This window comes from Rhinolophus sinicus, chromosome 12 (assembly GCF_057876585.1).
Source record: "Rhinolophus sinicus isolate RSI-liver-muscle chromosome 12, RSI-T2T, whole genome shotgun sequence".
Classification (NCBI taxonomy): Eukaryota; Metazoa; Chordata; class Mammalia; order Chiroptera; family Rhinolophidae; genus Rhinolophus; species Rhinolophus sinicus.
Window position 1 is genome coordinate 43,364,283 of NC_142512.1, and position 22,661 is coordinate 43,386,943.

Consider the following 22,661-nt stretch of genomic DNA (forward strand, 5'->3'; position numbering starts at 1 on the left):
GCCAACTGTGATTGCATGGCCATCAGCTGTGGCTAGTTGGCCGTCAGCTGTAACCAGTGAGCCATTGGCCACTAATATAACTGCTGTGGCTACGCTAGCAGAGAGAGGGAGAGAAGAGAGGAAGAATGGGGCTAGCAAGAAGATGGCGGCTGGGCTGGCAAGTGTGGATGGCGGTTTGCGGACAGTGTGGATCCAGCCTCCAGTGAGAGTATAGTGCCGCCAGAGAGAATATAGTGGTATGACTCCCCTACCTATGGCTCCGTGGGTGTTCCTTTTTGGCCTCACCATATCCTGCGTTCTTGTATGGGGAGCGGGAGCAGAGACCCCACAGGGTCCCCTGCATGACAAATGGCGCAGAGAGCAGGGTCTCCCGCATGACACCCAGGATGCTGAGATGGGTGCAACCGAATGCTGTGAGAGCCGGTCACCCACATTGGGACCAGCTGTGGTGCAGTGGATAGAGCCCTGGGCAGGCGTCATAAAGCCAGCGTTCAAAACCCACTTTGCCTTTTAATGTCTGTGTGACTATAAACAATTTGACTGCTCGGTTTCGTTCTTATCTATAAAATGGGGAGAATTAGCACCCATATTGGCAGGTGGCGTGAGACCCACAGTAAGTGCTATGGAATCCTAATCCATATCCCAGTTGAGGGGCAAATAGCGCTGCCCTGCCTGCTCCCATCCTCAGACCTAGACCAGCTGTGGGAGGTGTCAGAGCTCTAAGCATTGGCTGGTCCTTGAGGCTGGGAGAGCCATCTGCTCAGTGGCCAGTCCCTGCCTTGGCTCTGGCCTGGTCCTGGCTGTGGCTGGTACCCAGACCTGCCCTCTGTTCTTTGTGGAAGGGGCTCTGGGGAACTGTCCAAGGCAAGAAAGAGGAAGAAGGAAGGGAGTGTGTGACTGGGGGTGTGCTAGGCAAGTGCCAGGTGCTGCCACACATGATACCCCATTTAATCTCCCCAGTGCGTAGCTCAGAAGATACTGTGAATGAATGAGTGAAGGAGTGAACAACCTACTAAGGAAGGTATGATGGTGTCATTAAATTAGATGGTATATATAAAGCACCTGTCATGTGCCTGGCACACAGTCAGCCCTCAGTAAATGCTGCTCCCTTCCTCACTGCCTCCTTGACTGTCACCTCTCCCTTTCTTGGCATGAAATGTGGTGTAACAAACAGAGCACTCAATTTCAAGTCAAAAACATCTGGCTATGAGTCTTGGTTCTTTCACTCATTGACTCGTGACCCTGGGCAAGTCACTTAACTTCGCTGGAACTCAGTTTTCTCATCTGTGAAAAGGGAATAATGACATTGCAGGGTGGATGTGGAGCAAATGAAATTTATGAAGAAGGGCTTTGAAAAATCAGAATGTAGTTCATAATATTATCCCTCCCTCCCCACGGCCACATGCCTTCAGCTTCCCCCTCCCCCGGGCCCAGCACTATGAGCACAACACATGACAGATTAAAATCTCAGCCTGCTTTCCTCACTCCACTGCCCCCACCATCACTCTGCGATGCTATTCACCGGTGCTCTACTGTGGCACAGCACCCAGGCTTGGCCCACCCCTGCCGCCTGGCCTGCCTTCTTCTCATATCCGTTAAGCCTCAATCCAGATTTCTTTTTCTTTCAATTAAATCACTTGGCCTCAAGGCCTTTGCCCCTTGAGCCCTGATTTGCACGAACACCCTGGGAATAACTTTGATTGGAAAGAAAAACCAGCATTTAGAACAAGTGCTGGTCAGGACTGCCCTGCACCCAGCAAAGAGAAGACACCAATCTAACCCACTGCTGTTTCCTGAGAGACTGAGGGAAGGCTGGGCTGGGGAGGAGATGGCAGGCTGGCCCCAGCCAGGGTTTGGCCGCTGCCGATGCCCAGCCCCGAAGAGGGTGCTCCCGCGTTGGTTCATGTCTCTCCCTGCCTGCCTGTGCATTCTTGTGCCAGTCCCAGGTGTAACCCCTCTGATCGTGCTAGGCACATTGGGTCTCGACAGCACTGGTGTAGCAGCCTTATACAGGGGAAGGGCATCAAAAGGCAGAGAAAAACGGGGCAGCTTCAGGAGGGGTGCCAGGACCATCCTCAGCACCCTCCCATTTGAGACCAAAGGCCACCCTACCCTCCAGAAGAATTACTGTGGCTTCAACTCTGCCCCAACACACACATAAACTCCACTTCAAAAAGCTCTTTAATTAAGAGTAAATATTTGGAAGGGGACTTTGACAGCTTCTTTCTAATTCAGCTGTTTACATCCTTGTTTTGAGTCAGACTCCTTTGAGCATCTAGTGAAAGCCATGGTCCTTTTCCCAAGTAAAATGCATGTATAGACCACATTTTTTCATTTAATTTCAGAGTCTCTATGAACACTTAACGCTTCCATGAACTGAGATTAAGACTTTCTGATCAGATCAGATCCAATCACTTCATAAAGACACTAAGGCCCAGAGAGGGCAAGTGACTTGCCTATGGTCATGCAGCAAATTAGCACAGCTCAGTTTGGAGCCAAGATTCTAGACTCCTGGTTTGGTGTCCTTTCTATTCTCCCAGATGGTGTCTCCCTCTATTTTGTCCCCATGGTCCCCTTCTCAGTCAGTCCTCCCCTAGGGCATAGCACAGACCAGAGCAAACAGTGTATGTTCAGTAAGTGGTCATCAGGCCAGCTGGAAGGTAGGCCAACTTCATTTTGTTGGTTCCTCCCTGCAAGGCCAGAGCAGGTGTGGTGTGGTTCCAAAGACAAGTGAGGGGGGCTAGGTCAGCGGTTGGCTGGGTCTGTTCCAAGCTATGAAGTCTGAGAGCTCCAGTCTGCACCAATGAGGTGCCGCAAGAAGTGTCCTTAGGCTACAGAGCAGGGGACCTGAAGTACGTCCAGCCTTCCTCTAAATGCCAGCCAGGACCTCAACTTTTAACACCACCTCCTGCTGTCTCTGTTCCTTCTCTGCTCTGGAACCCACTCTGGCTCCCTAGTGCCATAGCATCAAATCCAGATTCCTCCCCCGGTGTCTCATCCGCCTAGGAGGAGCTCCGCTCTGCACTTGGGGTCGTTGCTCCTGTAGGTTGCTCACACACGATTGGTGTGTGAGTGTGGGCCAGTGGGGAGGTGGCAGGACACTGGAATGGGGACCTTGCTCTGCCTCACCAGCTGTCTCTGCCCCCAGGACTGCAGTGCAATGCATCCGTGGACCTCATTGGCACCTGCTGGCCCCGGAGCCCCGCAGGGCAGCTGGTGGCTCGACCCTGCCCTGCCTTTTTCTACGGTGTCCGCTACAACACCACAAGTAAGGGCGCGTTGGAGGGCAGACCATCTGCTGGGAGGTGGGACAGGATGGGGAAAGCTGGGGACTTGTTGGAGGTAGGGGAACTAATGATAATGACAATAACAGTACCTCTCGTGGGTACAGCCCCCATTTACCAAAGCCCCATTGTGCTCTGTTGGGCACTCTGCTCATATTGCCAATTCTCACATTACCCCTGGAAAACACTATATATAACTCTGTAGTGCTCGTTCAATAACCAAGACCTCTGAGGCTCAGAGAGGTTAAGGAACTTGCCCACGGTCACCAGCTAGTAAGAGGTAAAGCTGGACTTGCATCCAGGTCTGTCTGACACTTTCTTTTGTAGTTAACAGATTGGGTTAGTCAGCTTGAGCCTCCAACAACTCCATGAGGAAGGGCAGGAATCATCAGAATAGCCCCAACCTTGGGATGAGAACCCTGAGCTCAGACGTTACAAAGCTTGCCCAGGGCCCTCCAGCTAGGAGGTGGGGGACTCAGTTCTCACTCCACAGCCAGGGAGGGGGTTGGCCTTGCCTGCAGGCTCACAGGTGGGGTGGGGTGGGGTGGGGAAGGACAGACCCAGGTCTGTTCGGATATTTGATCCCCATGTAAACACCTCACTGCTCTGAGGCTCTGAGCCTCCACCTCCAGGCTTTGCAGCTCCTTGCCATGCCACCTGTCACCCTCAGAATTAATTTGTTCTCCCCTGTCAATGACTCACAGCCCCTGTTTATCAAGACAGCAACAGCTGTGGGCAGGGTGGGGGTCCCAGGTCGGCCTTTAGGGTCTGGTGGGCCTGAGCTCAGAGCCCCAAGAGGGTACAAAGGGTGACCACAGATACCAAGTGGTTTACTCCAAGACCTGCACTTTTTTTTTTTTTTAACCTCTTCTGGCCCCTTTCTGAGGATGGAGAGGGCTGGATGCTATGGCTTTGTCCAACTTAACACTGCCAAGTTCCTTCTCCTGGCCCTCTCTCCTTTACCAGCTGGGCTAGGCGGGTTAGGGGTGGGGCTGCAGCCAAGGAGGGGTGGGAGGGCCTTGGGGAAGCATTGGGACTGGGCAGGGGGATGGAACAGCCAGACCACACGGCTTCATGTGTCTCAACCACAGCCTGGCACCCGCAGAAGGAAAAGAAAGACTAGGAGGAGAGTGGGGAGGCAGGAGGAAGAGCAGAAGCACCGAAGAGAAAAGCTTGGGGTGCACAGCTAGCCAGCCTCCAATTTAATAGGTCCATCTTACAAGTAGGAAATGGAGGCAGAGAGGCTGAGAACTGCCCGAGGTCACAAAGCTTGGAGGCAGGGTCAAACAGGGAATTGGAGCCCTCGTGCTGCGCCACCAGAATGCTGTGTGCCGACAGGAGGACATGGACTGGGCAGTGATACCGGGTTTCCAGGAGGAGGTAGGCCCCTCTCCCTCTCAGGCACCAGCTCCTGTCAATTCCACCATGTTTAACCTTACCTGCCCTCCATCCCCAGTGCTACTGTCCCTGTCCAAGGTACCCCACGTCTAACCCTTATTTCACATCTGACTCTGTCACACCCTTGCTCGGAGTCAACCCTTCCATGGTTCCCTATCGCCTCCATGGTCAAGCCCACACTCCGGAATGGGGCCAGCCGGGCTCTCTGTGGCTATAGCCCTGCCCTGGCTACTCCCTACGAGCTCCCTTCACTTTCATCCCCAACGGTGACTTGACGTGCCCCAAAGTAAACGTCTTCGGACCTTAGTGCCTGGGCACGTGCTACTCGATCTGCCGGCCCTGCCATAAGTGGAAGCCAGGCTCCCTCAGCACCGGCCGTCTCTGGGCCTCGGTTGCTCCACCTGCAGGGTGGGTGGGAGGTTCGGGTGGGGTGCTCTCTTGGCTCCCTCGCTCTTCCGTCTGTGGTCCCAGGACAGGAGCTGGGGGGTGATGGTCCCTAGATGTGGAGGCAGGGCTGACAGACCCCCACTTCCAGGTGCCGCAGTGCCAGAACGATGAGGTACACGCCCGTGCAATCACAGCGAGTGAGAACCCAGAGCTGTACCTAATCATTAAGCACTAATTAATTCACTTACTGGTGAGGTTGTGCTGGGACTTCCAGGCCTTCCCCTACATGCCCTCCCTCCGGCTGCATCTGATCTTCAAAGGGATGGGAAGCATTTCCAAAAATATCCATTTTCCCGTGATTCTCCGGGAGGACTGCTCAGCTCAGCAATCAAAGACAAGGAGGTCGCATCCTTCCTGGCAACGACTCCCTGCTTGGGTCTGTTTTCTTCCAGGGTCACCTCCTGCCTCCCCACCAAAGCCTGCTCCCTCCAGATGACCCAGCCTGGCAGGGACTCCAGGCTCCCACCCACATGTGGGGTGCGAAAGGGGGGCTCGAGCCAAGGGGGTGCCTCCAGTTATCTCCACCAGTATCCCCTTTGATAGGGACGAGGGACAGATTCTGAATCTTATGGGAGGTTATGTAAATACAGCTGCAAGACAATAATAATAAAAAGAACAGCTCACACCACATGCCAGGTAGAGCGCCAAGTACTGTGCACAGGTGAACTAAAAGTGCTCACTCAGTCGTTAGGTAGGAACCATTGTTAAGGTCATTCCTATCTTGTAGATAAGGAGGCTGACAGGTTGCCCAAGGTCACGAGGGTGGTAAGGGGTGGGGCCAGGATTTGAACCCAGGTTGCCTGGGTCGAGAACCGTGTTCTTAACACTGCTTTGTGCTGCCTCTCGTAGGGCAAGAACCATTCCCCGTGCCCCCTACCCCCACCCCACTCCCATCCCTGTGCCCCTTCCAACCAAATCTCTGCCTCCAAGTCTCTTTCTTTGCAGACATTCCAGAGCAGCCTCTGGTCCCAGGCACTTCCGGCCCATAGCAGAGACACTGGATCCTTTGGTTCCTTGCCTCTCCCCAGAACTCGCTGAAAACCCTATCACTGAGCCCTCAGCCCTCGGGTAGTTTATCCCTCATTTAGCAATTAGGAGAGAATCGGCAGCATCTTTGCCAACTCTGCCCAAGGGCTCAACTCTGCTGAGACTCAGGTCCCCTGGCAGGGAAGCTGAGCAGAGCTTTACACGTCCATTTAGCCTCCTTTCCCCATTGGCATGGTGTGTGTGGGCAGCCTCTCAACAGCGGGCCGGGGAGTGGGGTTAGAGAGGAGCCTCAGCCCTGCAGCACTGGAAGCCCGGCTGTGGCTCCCTATCTTGGGGACACAGCAGCATCTCCGCCTCCTCACCCGCTACCCACCCCATCATCTCCCTCTTGTTCTGATGTTGCCAGTAGAGACGCAGCTCCCAGACTGGATGGCACCTCGGAGACCCGCTGGTCCAGCCCTTCCTCATACACAGCGAGGGGCCCGAGAGGCCTGCTGGCCCAGGTCACTCACACAGCACAGCAACGCTAAGCTGGCCCTGGGGCCCTGCCTGTCTCCCATGCAGTGCTCTGCCCCAGCCTGGCCCCAGGCTCAGGGACTGTGACTCAGGCAGCTTCTCCAGCCCTCCTCCTGTCCCCTGTGATGTGAGGGTCAGCAGGAGCCATAGAAAGGCCTGCAGCCAGACAGAGGCTGCTTTGGAAACGGCTCAGGACCCAATTCTCTCCCAGCCAGTGCTGCCTGGATTCTGGGCCAGAATTAACTCAAGGAAACATCTTTGGAACCACCAATGCCAGAGGGGGGTACAGGGTGGGGCAGGGCAAGAAAAGACTCAGGATCTTCCTGGGTCCCTTCCCTACTGGGCTTTAGGGCTCTGGTGCCCCAGGGACGGGTCAGACCCTCTGTGCGGCTCCAGCCACCCCAGAGCCCTGAAGTCAGGCCTCAGAGAACAGGCCCTCCCTGATCTTCTTAGAAAGTGGCAGGGCTGCAATCAAAGACAAGGAGCTTGCATCCTCTCTGGGAATGTCTCTTTGGTGGCTGTACGGACCCCCCCCCCCCCCCCAGGGCCCCTCTCCTGTCTTTTATCCCAACTGCCATGTGCCCGGCTGGGAGACGGCTGTAGCAGATCGCAATCATGAGATACTTGCTACGTGGGACCCACCCCCTGCGACATTTCCAGCACACTCCTGCCACCTCTCATTTTCTGTCCCAAGAGGCCTCCCCTATGGATGTTCCCACCACATGACCCTCCCACATAATGCCTGCTGTGGCAAAATGCCACCATTGGGACCTTCTCCAAGCCCGGCCCTGTGAGCCCCAGCCCATGTGAAACACTGCACGTGAGGACCCCTCCCCATGGGAAACCTCACCACGTGAAACCCTCTCACTTTATGTGCCATGTGAGCTGTCACCACATCCCCTTCCACCGTACCATGCCCAACCTTGTGAGTGAGAATTGACTCGTCAGATCTCACCAATGTTTTTTGCTAAGACCCCGAAATGGGAGATTTCTCAGAAGGGCACCTACCACGTAATCTGCTTTCCCATAAAGGCTTGCAAGGAAACAGCCCAGTGAGCTGGTCAAGCCTGCCCGTGGGCAAGTCCCATGGGCAGGATTGTGCCAGTTTGAGTGGGCAGAGCTGTGGCCCTACTGGCAGGCATTGCAGTCACCACTGTGCCCCGGCTGGAGGCCAGTGGACAGAAAGAGGCAGAAAGATATGGGTAGTATCTTTCTCATCCCCTCAGCAATCAGGCCCCTGTGCTGGCCCAGATGGATGGATAGATGGGCAGACAAATGGACAGACAGATGCCCAGGTTGCTCTTTGGGAGAGGAGCCCGGGTCACTCTGACTTTCTCTCCTTTTTCCAGATAACGGCTACCGGGAATGCCTAGCCAATGGCAGCTGGGCTGCCCGCGTGAACTACTCGGAGTGCCAGGAGATCCTCAGTGAGGAGGTGAGGCTGGCCCCAGGCTGCCTTTCTGAGGGGTGAGCCGGGGGTTGTGCCTGTTACGTGGCTGCTGCCAGTCAGAGTCCAGGGGCCAGAGCTCAAGCACCCCGAGGGAGGCTGTGTCAAGTGGGCTTCAGGCAGCCATGAGCTGGGTCCTCCTCTCTCCCTCCCTCCCTCCGTTTCTTCCTCCTTCCTTCCTTCTACCCACACCCCCTAGGACGGGTTCTCATCCATTTTCCAGCCCACCCACCTGAGCGTCACATCTATGTCCGGCCAGGGGCTCTATCAGAATCAGGGATGGGGGTGAGGGGAAGCAATGAAGTTCCAGAAAGCCCTTGGAGGACCTTGAAAATATTTCAATGTTTTTGAGAAGATATTGCTTCCACGTAACACAGAATTCAAAGGTACAGGTGGGAATACAGAGAAAGTCTCCCTCCCACCTCTGGGTTCCCTCCTCAGAGGCAACCATTTTGCCAATTTCCTAAGCGTTCTATCAGAGACGTTCTCTACATATGCAAGGAATTACGTACATATATCCTTTTCTGTATTTACAGAAACATTGCAAAATATATACCCTGTTCAACACCTTGTTTTTTTCATATAATTATCCGTCTTGGCGATTGTTCCACATCAGTACCTAAAGAGCAACTTCATTCTTTTTCACATTTGCATAATAGCACATGATACAGATGTACCGTAATTTATTTACTCAATCTTTCTTCTCAGTCTTTGGTTATTACCAACAGTGCCACAATGAATAACCTTCCAAGGGTGACATTTGGCAGATGCACAGGTACACCTGTCTTCCTGGTGTCGCTGCTCTGTGCCCTTTGTCCCCTTCCCTACATCTCCACCTCCCCTTCAGTGGGTGCTGAGGAAGGTGGGGGCCATGGAGCTGGAAGAACCAGGGAGCAGAAAGCCAAGGGCAGAAGGGAGGGTGCCCAGGGTGTCTGAGATCCCCAGGCTTCTGGGGTGTGGAAGAGAGAGGGCTGGTCTAGGCTGTCTGGGGAATTCCAGTGCCTTAAAGATCTAAACTGGAAGGGACCTTGGAGACCCTCTGTCCCATCTTGATCTGTCTGGGAATAAGTCACTCAGAGCACTTGCTCCAATTCATGTCCCAGGGCTACACCCAACACCCAGTAATCAAACTCTCCCAGGAGGGCCTGGGAATCTGCCCCCAAGGGGCCTTCTGACGGGGAGAAAGTGAGAAACTTTGATCTAGTGCCACCCACCTCACTATAGGGAGACTGAGGCCCAGAAAGGGACTCATGCAAGGTCACATGACCAGAGTGAGTCAGAGCCTGGCTTTGGAGTCCAGGCTCTCCTTTGCCCACTGCCAAGTACTTGGTGTGAAGTGAGGTTGATGGTGGGAAAACAGCTTTCCCCACCTAACACCCCACCCAACTCTGAGTGCTTTGGTAAGCTCCTCCCCTAGGCTGCCCGGCTTCACGTCACTAAGATATTGGGATTCTACTGTCTCCTTCCAGAAGCTGCAAAGATGGGGCAAGGCTTAGCCTAAAAGAATGACGTGCTCTTTAATCCTCTGCTTTGGCGGGGTGAGAGGTACTTGGGATGTAGGGTGAGAGGCTTCCTGGCATCTCATATCACACAGGCCCGACCATGTGGTCCACCCCAGGCTGGGGTAGCCCCCAGATTGCTAAGCACCCACACAGTGAACCAATCTGGGAAGTCCTGGGGCTGGAGTGGAGGGTATCCCTCTGGATTAGAGAAGGTAGGTGGGGCTCCAGATCAGGAAACATAGTTGGGCCAGAAGAGATGGGCTTGGTTGGGGGTAGGGTACACAAGTAAACCAATCAATGAGGTGGGAACACCTTACCTGGTGCACCGGAGAGCAGTGGAAGGATGGGAAATGGGGCTTGTACTCAAGAAGGCAGGACAGTGCTGTCAGCAGCTCTTAAGACCACAGGTGATGACCAGACAGGGGTGCGATGGGGCCAGCACGGCTAAGGCAAGAAGTCTTCAACACCCATCCCACCCCCCTGTGCTTGGGCCATCCTGCTGGGTCTGCAAAGCCAGAGACAGACAATGTATCTCCAGCTCGGTGTATCTGCAACTGGAGGTCAGGTCGCCAGCCTCTGCCTTAGGACAGACAAATGCTCCCCCACCCCAGAGGAGCAGGTGTCTATCCCCTTCTTGGAATCAGCAAAGCTGGAGATGCCAGCTGCTCCCAGCTGCCCTCCCTGCATTGGCGCCTCTGGAATGTCAGGGGAAGTCCATGGTTCACTCAGATCTCGCCTGCTCTAATTTAAGCCCCTTCCTTCCAGTTGGGTGTGTGGGGGGGCACTCAGCAGCCCCTTCACCCCTCAACATCCTTCAAAGACTCAAGGGCAGAGGTCAGCTGCCCTCAGCCTTCCCTCCTCCCCACCCTGCAGCTCCCACCCCGTCTGCCAGGACAGGGGTCTCTCTCTCCACCAGCAGGGTTAGGGCAAGAAGGACTCGGGAGCAGGACCTTCTCATGGGTCCCCTTTGTCAGTATGATGGGAACTGCATGGGCTTTGGGGGCAGAAGGCTTGGGATTCAGATTCTAGGTCCCACACACTTGCTGTTTGACTCTGGGCAGGTAACTGGTGGGGGGGCCCCACTAAGTCCCAGCTTCCTGGTCCGTCTGTAAACGGATTCAGAGTAATATAGTCTCTGCCTCCTGGTAGAGGAAGAGTGATGTCTGCCGGTATCTTGACCTCTGGAGGGCACTCCTTCATCTGCCTCCCCTCTGCCTGTCATCTTACCTGAGGTCAACAGAGGTTGTAATGTACACCTGCAGAGTGGGAGGGTCACTGATGAGGAGACCCAGGTAACATGGGCACCCCTTCCTCTGGTCACCACACATCCCTCCAGGGTGCACTGCTCACCCCCATCCCGGCCTGCCCTGCCTGGCTTTGCCACCCACCCTTTTCCCGGGCAGCCCCTGCCTGCCCCGTTGCCTAGCACTCTGGGTGATCAATTAATTTAATTATCATTTAATTAACAAATGCCATCCCCTCTGCCAGCCCCCAGCCTGGCCAGGCCCCTCCCCACTCCCAGGACTCCCTGTTTCCTCCTGGAGATACTCCGAAGAGGAAGAGTCTCCAATTAACCAAGCAGCCAGTTTGATTTCTGAGCCCGGGCCCTGGCTAAGCCCTAATTAAGCACCAGCACCGGAGGAATCACAGATAATAGATTGGCAGACTGGCTGCCTGTGAAATGGGACTTGTGTGGGTGCCCAGAGGCCAGGCCACAGAGGACCTGCCCACAGCCATCACCACCAGGGACAAGTCCCTCATTGGGTAGCTTGGCTCATGCATGGCCCAGCCCTCCAGGATGGCACTGACCCCCCCCCCAGCACCACCCTGCACCGGCCCCCGCCCCCATATCAGCACCCCATACATACTGTCTCCCTCTACTGCAGTGACCCCACCACTGCTGCAGACTCTCCCCCACCTCCCATGACACTTGCCACATTCTGCTCCCCTCCTGCACACTCTGCTTCCCTGCCCCACTGTTTGCTCCCCTCCCCCACAGGGAGCCAGGGCCTTGGTACATCCTGGGAGGGCACAGCTTGGTGGGACATGAGTGGGACTTGGTGGCTGTAGGCTTATGGTCTGGGGTTCACTGCTCACTGTGGGATTCGTTGGACCAGAGCTTCTGAAGTGCTTAGGACTCATCGGGGCTTCTTGCCAGACGAAAGATTCCTGACTATGGATCTGGGGTGGGGCTTACGCTTCTGCATTCCTTAAGATCCCTGCGGTCTCCTAGGTGACACTGATGTTGCAAGTCTGAGGACCACACTTAGAGGAAGGGGGGCGGGGCGGGGGAGAAGCTCCGGACACCCAGGCAGAGGAGAAGAAGAGCCACAGAGGCGGTGGCCAGGGCGGGAAGAGTCTGGAGTGGGGGAGCTTGGCAGGGGCAGTGGGGACCAGACAGGGAGAGCTCATTGTGCCATCCTGAAAGGCATCAGGACAGAAAGCCTGACAGGGCTGCCTGTTTGGACAAGGTGTGTCTTGCAGAGAGTCTGGTCACAACTGGCTGGATGCTACTTACTGGATTCTGGTCACTGAGGGTATAGCAGAGTGGCCTCTGCCCAGTGCCACACTATGCCACCTTCTTCAGTGTACCTGCCAGTCTTAGGTCTTCAAACTGGACAGGGACAGAGTGCCGGTCAGGTCCCCAGGGATTGGCTCTGTTCATTTGTCTTTTGGGTGGCTTTCAGTCAGGAAGTCACGGGCTGTCTCTCAGGGTGTCATAGGGTCTCTTAGAGTGTCACCGTGTGTCTCCCAGGATGTTGCTGGCTGTTCTCTCTGGGTGTCATTGACCACCTCTCAGGGTGTTATTGACCATCTCAAATGGTGTCTCTGGCCATTTCTTGAGTGTGACCTGCCGTGTCGCCCGGTGATACTTGGGGTGATGCTGCCTTCTGTCCAGCAGCCATCTGGGACTCTCTCCGCACTATAACCCCCCACCCCACCCCCAGCTGGCTTGCTTTTTCTCAGACTGCATCTCACATGTGGCAGCTGAGAGACAGGGCTAGAACCCAGCCTGGGCCTCCAGCCGGAGGAGTCATGCAGAGACTGCCCCCAAAAGATTTAGCCCAATTCTCCCCTTTCAGCCTCGTGGAGAAAAAGCCCTGATGAGCCCCCATCCTCCCTAGAGAAGCGCAGGATGGAGAGAGTGCCTCTGTTTTCAATTCCTGCTTATCCCCCACGAAATGTACTGTGGGGACAGGGGAAGGAGGGTTTTTAAGACCAAGCAGAACTGGATTCCGACTGCTGGCTGGTGGCTTGGGCCCATTATGCACCCTGTTCAGCTGGAAAAACAGGGACAAAGGCCAGTCTCAGAGGGCAGTGTGAGAGAAAACCAGCAACATCTGCAAAGTACCTGGCCTAGTGCCCAGCATACACTAGGTGCTTAATGAATGACTTATCTCACCCCAAACCAAACCACACAGGTGCAGCTTCTGGGGGGACCAGGGCGGGGCAGCTGCTGGCAGGAGGTGGTGAAGCGGCTCCCCCACACTGAGCTCATCTTGTCCACTTGGGCCTGTGAACGAACTTGGGGTGTTGTGCTGTTCTGGGCTCCCAGACGTTGTTATTACCCAGGGGCTTTGCAGTGCGGATTTGTGGAAAATTTAATAAACGGTAATTAAGTACCAGCTCCAGACTGGATGTGTGCGCGGAGTCTCCAGATTTGCCATCTGCTGCCAGGCGCTCAAAGACCCTCCCCATTTGCATGGCCCCTTTCCTCGCTGTCTCTCGCCTGCCTCCATTTACACCTCGCTGGGTCTCACCCACTCCGAGCCTGAGTTGCTAATGTGATTTCCCGCCATGGTCCTGAAAGCCTCTGCCAGGAAAAGTAGCCCTTAGAGCAGAGCTTCCTGGGACTCTGGCCCCAGAGGTTCTGCCGTGAGGACACCCCTTCAGAAGGGGGGTGGCGGGGGCCAAGGAGAGCCAGGGAGGGAGGGCGTGGCTTGGATGTCTGCTGGATGTCCTAAGGCAGGGGCACATCCCTTGGGGGGCTGACTTTGGGTCTCAGCCTGCTCATCTGGAAGATGGATAGAGTGAGACTTGATCCCTTAGGACGAGCAGTATATGAAATGAATTAAGTAACGACGTTAGGGGCTTTGTTATAGGATCCCATTCCCTTCAAGCAGACCCCCTGTGCCAGGTGTAGGAACTGGGAAGCCAGTTACGGAGCCTGGGAGATTTTTATTTATAGTTCCTAATGGTTCTGTGGATGCTAATCCATAGCAACTGCTCCTCACCTTGCCGATAGGGGCAGCCTTCAGCTGTAGCAGGAGGGCTTTGGGGGTGATTGAGAAGACACTGGCTCTGCCCAGAAATGGAGGGAGGAAAGAAGTCCTGGAGGGTTGGTGCCTGCACCCACCAGGGCCGGGGCGTTTGGACTCAAAGGAAATGTGAGTGTGAGAGCACACCTGTGAGCCGTGTACATGTGCTTGTGTGTGCAAAACGGGGAAGGCTGTGTGACGCGGAGAGTCAAGGTAGCTGATGTTTGTCCAACAACCCAGAGCAGTGGACAGAGCATAGGATTCGGGACAGACAGACAGGAAACACAATCTCAAATTATATAGCGTTGCTCCAGGGCAACCCGTGGCACACAGTAGGGGCTCAGGAAGGGGGCAATTATTCTTGGTATAGCACCACTCTGTCCCGGCCACCCTCGGGGGCTGTCCTTACTTGTCCAAGTGGGTGCAGGGGTGTGGCTGTTCGGGGCCTCACCTCTACCCCTCTCTCCGGTCTCAGAAGAAGAGCAAGCTGCATTACCACATCGCTATTATCATCAATTACCTGGGCCACTGCATCTCCCTCGTGGCCCTCCTGGTGGCCTTTGTCCTGTTTCTGCGACTCAGGTGAGAAGGCCCCGGCACTGTCCCTAGGCCCTGAGCAGGGCAGAGAAGTCAGATGCAAGGGCCTGCTGGGAAAGGGAGTCCTGCCCCCTCACCTCAGTGAGAGGGGGTGGCAGATATAGAGTCCCAAGTCTCTTGGCACCTCTGGCAGGATCACTTCTGTCCCTCTGCCCAGTAACTGCTGGGGGGGGGGGGGGAAGGGGCTGGCCAAAGCATCCGAGCTGAAACCCGGGAGGGAGGCATCCTGCTGGAGGCCTTTTATTGTTTTCTGACCCTCAAACCTGGGAGGGGGGCGCCCATGGGAGAAGGGGCAGCCCCTGGTCCTGAAGCATCAGCTGTGGTAGGCTCTCCCCTGGAGCTTAGGTCTGGGCTGGTCACAGGTAGGAAAGGCCCCTCGGGCGGGCATCAGGAGAGCCTCCGCTGCCCCTCCCAGTGTGACAGCCAGTCAGCGCCACTCACTTTCCCCATCCAGACATCTGGGCTAGACGGGTGCTGCCGCCTACCCCTCATCCTCTCTCCTCCCCTTGTTCCCATCATCCACCCTCCCCTGCTGTCCTCAGAAGCATCCGGTGCCTAAGAAACATCATCCACTGGAATCTCATCTCGGCCTTCATCCTGCGCAATGCCACGTGGTTTGTGGTCCAGTTCACCATGAGCCCTGAAGTCCACCAGAGCAATGTGGTATGTCCTGGAAGGCAGGCCGGGGGTAGAGGAAGGGTCCGAGCGAGTGGGCTGCCCTGGTAGAGGAGAGGGTGGGCCAGGCCTTGGAGCCCATAAAACAGCCACGGATCCTGAGGGTGTGCCCTGTCCTGCCAAGAGGACCCTGGGCCCAGGGTGGGGTACTGCTGCTGCCCCCACCCTGTCCCCTGGCTCATCATCATCTCTGGTGGGGGTGTGGCGGCAGGGCTGGTGCAGGTTGGTGACAGCTGCCTACAACTACTTCCACGTGACCAACTTCTTCTGGATGTTCGGGGAGGGCTGCTACCTGCACACGGCCATCGTGCTCACCTACTCCACTGACCGGCTGCGCAAGTGGATGTTCATCTGCATTGGCTGGGGTGAGAGGGCCAGCCCCGCCCCCAGCCCCGCCCCCAGCCCCAGCCGCACTGCCGTCTCCTCACCCAGACTCAGGCCGGCTGGCTGTGGGGCCAGGTTAGGGTGGTGGGGTGTACACCACATCCCTCTGCCCCTACTTGGGGGTGGGGGTGGGGGGAGCATCTTGAAGGAGGAGTGTTGGGTGAGTGGGTCCGAGCTCTACCCTGGGGACCCCTGCCCGCCTCTATGCTCTGGGCTCCACTGAGGTCCTGCAGGCCCTGCACCCCCAGACCCCACCCCCAGGGCCCTGTGACAGCCAGTCTCTTCCCCAGGTGTGCCTTTCCCCATCATCGTAGCCTGGGCCATTGGGAAGCTGTACTATGACAATGAGAAGTAAGTCACCTCCTTCCCTTCACTGCCCTCAGGGCCCCCTGAGCCCCAAGATCCAGGCTTTCAGCCCAGCTCTGCCTGACACTCCCCAAGGGCCTTCAGCCACATCCCTTTCCCTGTCAGGACCACAGTTTCTTCATCTACAAAGGGAGAGCGCTGGGGGCCAGACTCAATCCAAGGCTCCCTACCAGTGCCCTGCCTGATGTATGGCTGGGCTGGCAGATCCAGGTTCTTTGATCTGGGCTCTCATGACAGGCAGAGCCCCGTGAGAGTTACCAGAGTGCCAGGTTCTGAGTTGTGGCTCCATCATTACGAAGCTACACAACCTTGGCTAGTGACTACAGTGTGCCTCAGTTTCCTCATCTATAAATGGACATCCTAATAATAGTGGTCCCTCAAAGGGTTGTTGTGGGGATGACATGAGTTAATATATATTCAGCATTTAGGATAGTGTCTGACACATAGTAAATGCTGTATAAATGTTTTCTATTAATTTTAGGATTTTTTTTTAATTTCACGGACTTCATAGAAATTGATTCAGACGAGCTCAGAGACTCCTTCCAGCTCTGAAGTCCTGAGGTGCCTTATTAAATGGGCACAGGTATTTCCAGCCACCCCTGAAAGCTCAACTTCCACTGCAGTCGTTCTCAACCTTGGCTCACATTCCAGTCACCCAGGAAGCTTTAAAAAGTACCGATGCCCCGGCTTGAGCCCCAGGCTTGGATGTAATTGGTCTGGAGTGTGACCTGGGCACCAGGAGGTTTTTTAACTGCCCAGGTGATTCCACTGTGCGGCTAAGACAGAGGCAGACAAGGGGGCATAGGCAGGGGAGTGCCAGGATCTTCTCTGCCAGCGCGTTCTCAGCAGTCCACTGCCTGACTGGGGTTCTAGGCGGCCTCCATCATAGTGAAAATTCCTCCCCACCATTATGGGGGAGGGTGGCCACCACATACATCCTCACTGGGCTGGGCAAGGAGCCTGGAAAATTATGTTCATATTTATCAGGTTGATCCTTCCTCACTCTGGCTGGCTGGCTCTTCACGTTTTCACGGCCGGTGGCATGGGGCCCAGGCTGGTAGGGGGGCCAGCTGCCCGACACGATGTGGGGCCTCGGTCCCAAAGCAGCAGCGTCCTAAACCCTGGGCGATGGTGCCTGGGCCTGCAGGTGTGCAGGTGTGGGTGTGAGTACAGGGGAGGAGAGGAAGCACAGGTTTCCCAAAAGGGCCCAGTGTCCATCTGCATGCATCTTGGAGGGAAAAGGGCGCCTGAGTTGCAGAAGTCGGTCTGGGTGACTCTGGAGCCCCACCTTGTGGTATGACGCTGGTACTGCAGCAGAAGGGATTCAGTCATGAGACCTCTGAAAGAACTTGCAGACCCAAAGCCGAGGACTGGAGTTGACCTAGGACAACTCACGTTTGTTCTGCATTGTTTTTTGAAAACTTGAGTTCATTGCCAATCTTTAAAAAGATAAGAGGTTTCACATAAACTCTCGGTTCTGGTTTATGGAGACATCATGAGAGCTGAGCACTGTGGGTCTGCATGCTCACAGGGCCATCCTCTCTGCACAAAGGACTTCCTGGGTGCCCCATCCCTGCCCACTCCCAAGACCTCCCTAGAGCTTGCTGGAGGGAACTCAGGGAAATGCAATGCAAGTCTGCCTCCTGCAACAGGTAGAACCTATGAAATCTCGGCCTCGAGGTTGTTCAGGCTGCAATTAACCAGATTCAGAGATTGCTAGCTGCTGGGTGCTCACTTCGGGACAGGTGTAGGGCAAAGGCACCACCAGTGGGCATGTTCCAGAGCCACAGTGGGGGCCGAGGGGAGCAGTGGTGTGTTGCGCCCATGCCTGTTCCAGTCCATGGTTTTATCCACGATCTCCTCCGGGTCACACTGCCTGCTTGCAGTTTTAGATCATAATAGAGGATGCAGTCCATTCTGCAGATGGGATAACTGGGGCACTATGGTGCGATCAAGTGGCTTGACCTTCTGCCAGGGTTGAAATTGGGGCACCCAGCGCCTTGCTTCCGGGCCTGGGGCCTGTCCTGACCAAGCTGCCCTTCCCCCACGCCACTGACTGGGACCCCTCCTCTCACCTCCCTCTGTGGCCTTCCAGGTGCTGGTTTGGCAAAAGACCTGGAGTGTATACCGACTACATCTACCAGGGCCCCATGATCTTGGTCCTGCTGGTAAGAACCTGGGGAGGGGGCAGGAGAGAGGGGCACAGTGGGGAGGGGCAATCAGTGCCTACCGTGGACCCAAAGGATCTCCCGGCCCAGAGGTGGGGACACAGGGCCAGGAGTATGGTAACGAGGTGGGGGGAGAGCAGCAGGCAGGACCAAACCAGCCCTGAGACACCGAGTCCCTGACCTGCCCCCCCACCCCCCCACCGACATCGTGCCCACATACATGTGCCCACTGTGTGCTCACGTTGCAGATCAATTTTATCTTCCTTTTCAACATCGTTCGCATCCTCATGACCAAACTTCGGGCGTCCACCACGTCTGAGACCATTCAGTACAGGTAGCCAGTCCTGCCTCCCCCAGCCCTGGGGGCCCCGGAGCTCCCAGCCTCTGGCCCAGAGTCTCTCTCCCCTTTGGCTTGGCAGTCCGTCCCCAAACCCCAGCTCCCCTATCTCAGACATTCCTGGGACCTGTGGGATGGGCTGTGACGCTCCCTCCCCGCCTGCCCCGCCCCAGGAAGGCTGTGAAAGCCACTCTGGTGCTGCTTCCCCTCCTGGGCATCACGTACATGCTGTTCTTCGTGAACCCCGGGGAGGATGAGGTCTCTCGGGTCGTCTTCATCTACTTCAACTCCTTCCTGGAATCCTTCCAGGTACAGCGTCCTCCCCTCCCTCTGCTCTGCCCCCCCACCCTGCACCTCCTGGGGTGGGCGTTCTCCCAGGCAGAGGCCTGGAGGGGCAGGAGGCTGGTGAGGGAAGGGGCAGCCTGGAACCTGGATGGGGCCACACCCGCCCAGTCCCTTGACCCACCTTCTCTCTCCACCCCAGGGCTTCTTCGTGTCCGTGTTCTACTGTTTCCTCAACAGCGAGGTAAGGACCCTGGGCTGGGGCTCAGAATGGCAGGACCTGTTGGGACCAGAGATGGTCTGTAGCTTACTGCTGCCCTCCGTATGCTGGCCCTCTCCTCCCTGCCCCCAGGTCCCTATAGGGGTGCTGCAGGGCCCCAGGAGGGCCCTTGCCACCCGTCCATGCTGCTCCTGGGGTGGCAAGTCCACTCCTTTGCTCCCCTAGGCAGTTGGTATGGAGGAGCCAGGGCTTCGGTCTCATCAATGTCTGTGAAATGGGTTATTGAAAACCACAAAGGACTGAGCCCCAGGGCAGGGGATACATGTGGTTTGAGGGCAGGGATTGTTCATGGCAAAGGCCATTGGGCGCCTTCATATGGGTTAGAGAAAGGCACCGCTTCCTCAGAACACTTGAGAAAACTGTCCCAACAGATATGCAAATGAACAGCATTGAGGACGTGAATGGTGAATGTGGGGGGGGGGTCTGGGGGGGGGCCCTGTGCACCTCACACCTATGCACTGCTCACCTGTACAGCTGCGTATGGCAGCCCCAGGGGAAGAAGGGGGGCCTGAGATCCCAGCTCGGATGTTATGCTCTGCTCTGTGCCTACAGGTCCGCTCTGCCATCCGGAAGAGGTGGCACCGATGGCAGGACAAGCACTCGATCCGCGCCCGTGTAGCCCGTGCCATGTCCATCCCAACGTCCCCCACCCGTGTCAGCTTTCACAGCATCAAGCAGTCCACAGCGGTCTGAGCTGGAGGGCCATGGAGCAACCCCCCGAGATCTGTGGTGGGAAGATGGTCGCCAGACTCAGTCGGCCGCCCTGTCTGTGGAGGGGACCGGCTCCTTCCCACACACTGCACCCCCAGGAGCCCTGGCACGGGGACCTGGGAAGCCCCTCCCTGACCCCTCGCTGAACAAGAGTTCTAGGCCTATGAGAGAAGCCGCCATCTGGGCCGCAGGACAAATGGAAAATAACCCATAGGACTGGGCTGGGCCAGTCCTCCTTAGAGAATAAACTGGGAATGGAGTGAGAATGGGGAGCCGGGAAACCCAAAGCAGCACCGGTCCCTCCTTCTCCCAGAGCACAAGGTGGCCAGCGCACTGGAGACCTTGGGCTTCCTTGGTAACTGTGCGGGCCATTCCCTGCTCCAGGGGCATCGTGGGAAACTGTTGTGACAGCATCCTAACCACCATGATGACACCTCCAGGCCTTAGCAATGCCTTCCAACACCGCTGGGAGCCAGTGCCATGTTGTCAGAGCCCTAGAGACGTTAGGAATCAGTGGCACCATCAGACATCAGGCCATATCAGTAGAAATCCTCCCAAGCCACCAGAACTTCCTGTGGCCCTGTGGCACTACCATCAGAAATGCCCTGCCTTGCTGCTTTGCACCCTTGGACGTTTACTACCCTACTGGCCACATAGGCTCCCTCTCCCTAACCTCCTGACTCAGGTGTCTCCCACTTTGTGAGAAGATGGGGGGTGGGAGGGTGACGGAGTGGCCTGTGTGCAAGAGCCAGGATGTGCCCCAGCTGAGCCAGCCTCCCTTTGAGAGGCAGAGAATTAATAGTTGGGGCCATCAGCCTGCTGGCTTCAGTGACCTGGCCTCTGGGCACAGGGAGCTTGTGGCCTCCAGATGGCCTCTGGGGCAGCATCGTTAGCTAAGCCAAGATAGGAGAAGGGGCGGGACACTCAGGCCTTCTCTGCCCCTAGTGCCCCCGGGCAACTAGCTAGCTGATCGCTTATACCCGGGTATAGACTGGCCCAGCCCTCATTGGACTCACCCATGTCCAGAGGTACTGGACAGCCAGAGCAGGGCTTTGGGGGTGCAGGGGTGGGAGATGGGGGTGGCTGATGTAAATAATAATATTTATCTTTCAACCAGCATTTGTGAAGTTCTGGGCTGTGCTGGGGCTGGGTGGAGAGGGCCCCGCAGAGAAATGGAGGCCGTTTTCAGTGTTCAGGGTTGTTGTGTGGCTGGGAAATATGATGGCACTGACGCACCCGTCAGGGATGACGGGCTACTAGGTGAGCCCCTGAGGGGAAGAGCTGGGTCCTGCCAGGCCCAGTTGAGAAGGACAGCTCTTACAAGGGAGAGGACCGCGGGTGACTGATGCCAGCAAAGGACATGGTGGGCAGGGGTACAACTTGAGCGAAGGTGTGGCAATGGGACCAGACAGGAGAGTGTCCCAGCCCCAAAGGAGGAGCTGAGCTGGAAATGGGGAGCCGGTAGGGAGGTGAGGCCAGGAAAGGAGGGCGGCAGGAAGGGTCGGCGTGCACAGGCCGCGCCACTCTGGGCAGCTGGATCTTATTCTGCTGTGGAAGCTTGGGGACCTGGAGTGGGACACATGCATCTGTCATCCAACGCGAGAGGCGAGGGATATTTATCCACCAACTCCTTCAGTCACGAGGTGAAGGCTGCTCCCAAGGGTCATTAATGCCCTTGCACTTCCCAGAGCCACGCAGACCGTGGGGAGACCAAGAGAGTGTGGCCAGTACAGCAGTGTGTGGTGTGTGGTGGGAGCCGGTATGTGGGGTGGGCTGGACACAGAAGCTCCACCCCTGGCACATGGGGCCTGGGTCTCTGACCAGGGAGGGAGGGCCGCACAGCTGTGTGTGCACGCGCACCCAAGGGTGTGTGCTGTAGGACACGAGGAACCTGCTGAGATGACTGCTTCTGAGAGCCCCGAAGCTCCTTGGGGGAATGGGAGGTCCAGTGGGTGAGGGTCTGGCCCCAGAGAAGAGCTAGGGGTGTCCCTGAAAGCCATGTGGGGTACCCTGCTCTGCCAACTCCCCAAGCTCTGTCCCCTTAAGTAGATGGGGAGAGGGACCAGCTGAACAGAAGAGGACTTGGGGAGGGGCCCGGGGGACACCAGGACACAGATAGGCTGACAGCTTTCAGAGCAACTGGGGGGAGAAGCCCCTAAAAAGTCCTGGCTGGCAGAAGGGACCACAAGTGACTGATGAATCCCACATGGTCACGATTGAGGCATCTTTCTCCACTCGGCCTTTCACCCAATGAAGGAGGAGAAGTGAGAAAGGGAGGCTTTTCTGGACAATGTTGGGATGTGGGGATGGGCCTCCTGGGATGGACCTCCCTGAGGGGAGCTGAGGGACTCTGTGGGGAGCCATCTTGAAGGGGCCCAGTGGGGGAGGTGCTCCCCTTTCCTGCCTGTGTCTCCTGTGTCTCTAGCTGATGGGCTCCCTCTGAGCGCCCACGGTGCACTCAGCCCTGTGTGAAGGAAAGACAAGCTGCACCCCCAGGACCTACACCAGCAACCAGCTCTGGAGCTGTGGGAGGACACCTCCAAGTGGAGGCCCCTAGGCATCAGAGGAGCTGCAGGGGGCCCCTGGACAGATGGGAGCTGGTCCAGATGAGTGTCGGGACCCCTCCCATCTAGAGACTGTTAGGGTGAAGAGGCTGCTTCAGACACTGCTGGGAACATCTGGGCCCCAAAGAACTGCACCTCCTGTCTGAGCAGGTGGCCAGAACTTAACCCTTCCACCACCGGTGTGTGTCCTGGGCTCCGGGGCTGGAGTGAAGGCAGGCTCCCAGCCGGGGTTTCTGAAGGTCATTCTGCCCTGAGGTTTGGCTTGTGGGGGGGTGGGGGTGGGAAAAGGGGGTCCTTTGGGGATCAGTGGGGGTGTGATGGGCCAACAGACACACACACATCATTACACTGTGGGGAGGGGGCAGGCAGCTACAGGGTGGGGGTCACAACAACAGGCCCTTCTCTCAAGCCCAGAAGAATTTCTTTCCATGTCACACTCAGAGCCTGCAACCCTCTA

General features: G+C 56.5%; 1 protein-coding gene across 4 annotated transcripts in view; it reads left to right on the top strand.

Moving 5' to 3' along the window:
• Positions 1-20,753, top strand: part of CRHR1 (corticotropin releasing hormone receptor 1) — a 48,611-nt gene extending 27,858 nt beyond the window's left edge. For 2 of the 4 annotated variants that reach the window (XM_074319581.2, XM_074319580.2), the window contains exons 3-13: positions 3,149-3,268; positions 7,982-8,067; positions 14,316-14,422; positions 14,980-15,100; positions 15,324-15,477; positions 15,787-15,847; positions 17,958-18,030; positions 18,279-18,364; positions 18,541-18,676; positions 18,852-18,893; positions 19,482-20,753. In XM_074319581.2, the coding sequence (XP_074175682.1) occupies positions 3,149-3,268; positions 7,982-8,067; positions 14,316-14,422; positions 14,980-15,100; positions 15,324-15,477; positions 15,787-15,847; positions 17,958-18,030; positions 18,279-18,364; positions 18,541-18,676; positions 18,852-18,893; positions 19,482-19,622 (1,127 nt within the window). In that variant the 3' untranslated portion in view covers positions 19,623-20,753. The remainder of the gene's footprint in view (positions 1-3,148; positions 3,269-7,981; positions 8,068-14,315; positions 14,423-14,979; positions 15,101-15,323; positions 15,478-15,786; positions 15,848-17,957; positions 18,031-18,278; positions 18,365-18,540; positions 18,677-18,851; positions 18,894-19,481) is intronic. The other 2 variants (XM_088802304.1, XM_088802303.1) reach the window with 1 other exon arrangement.
• Positions 20,754-22,661: the final 1,908 nt, after the last annotated feature.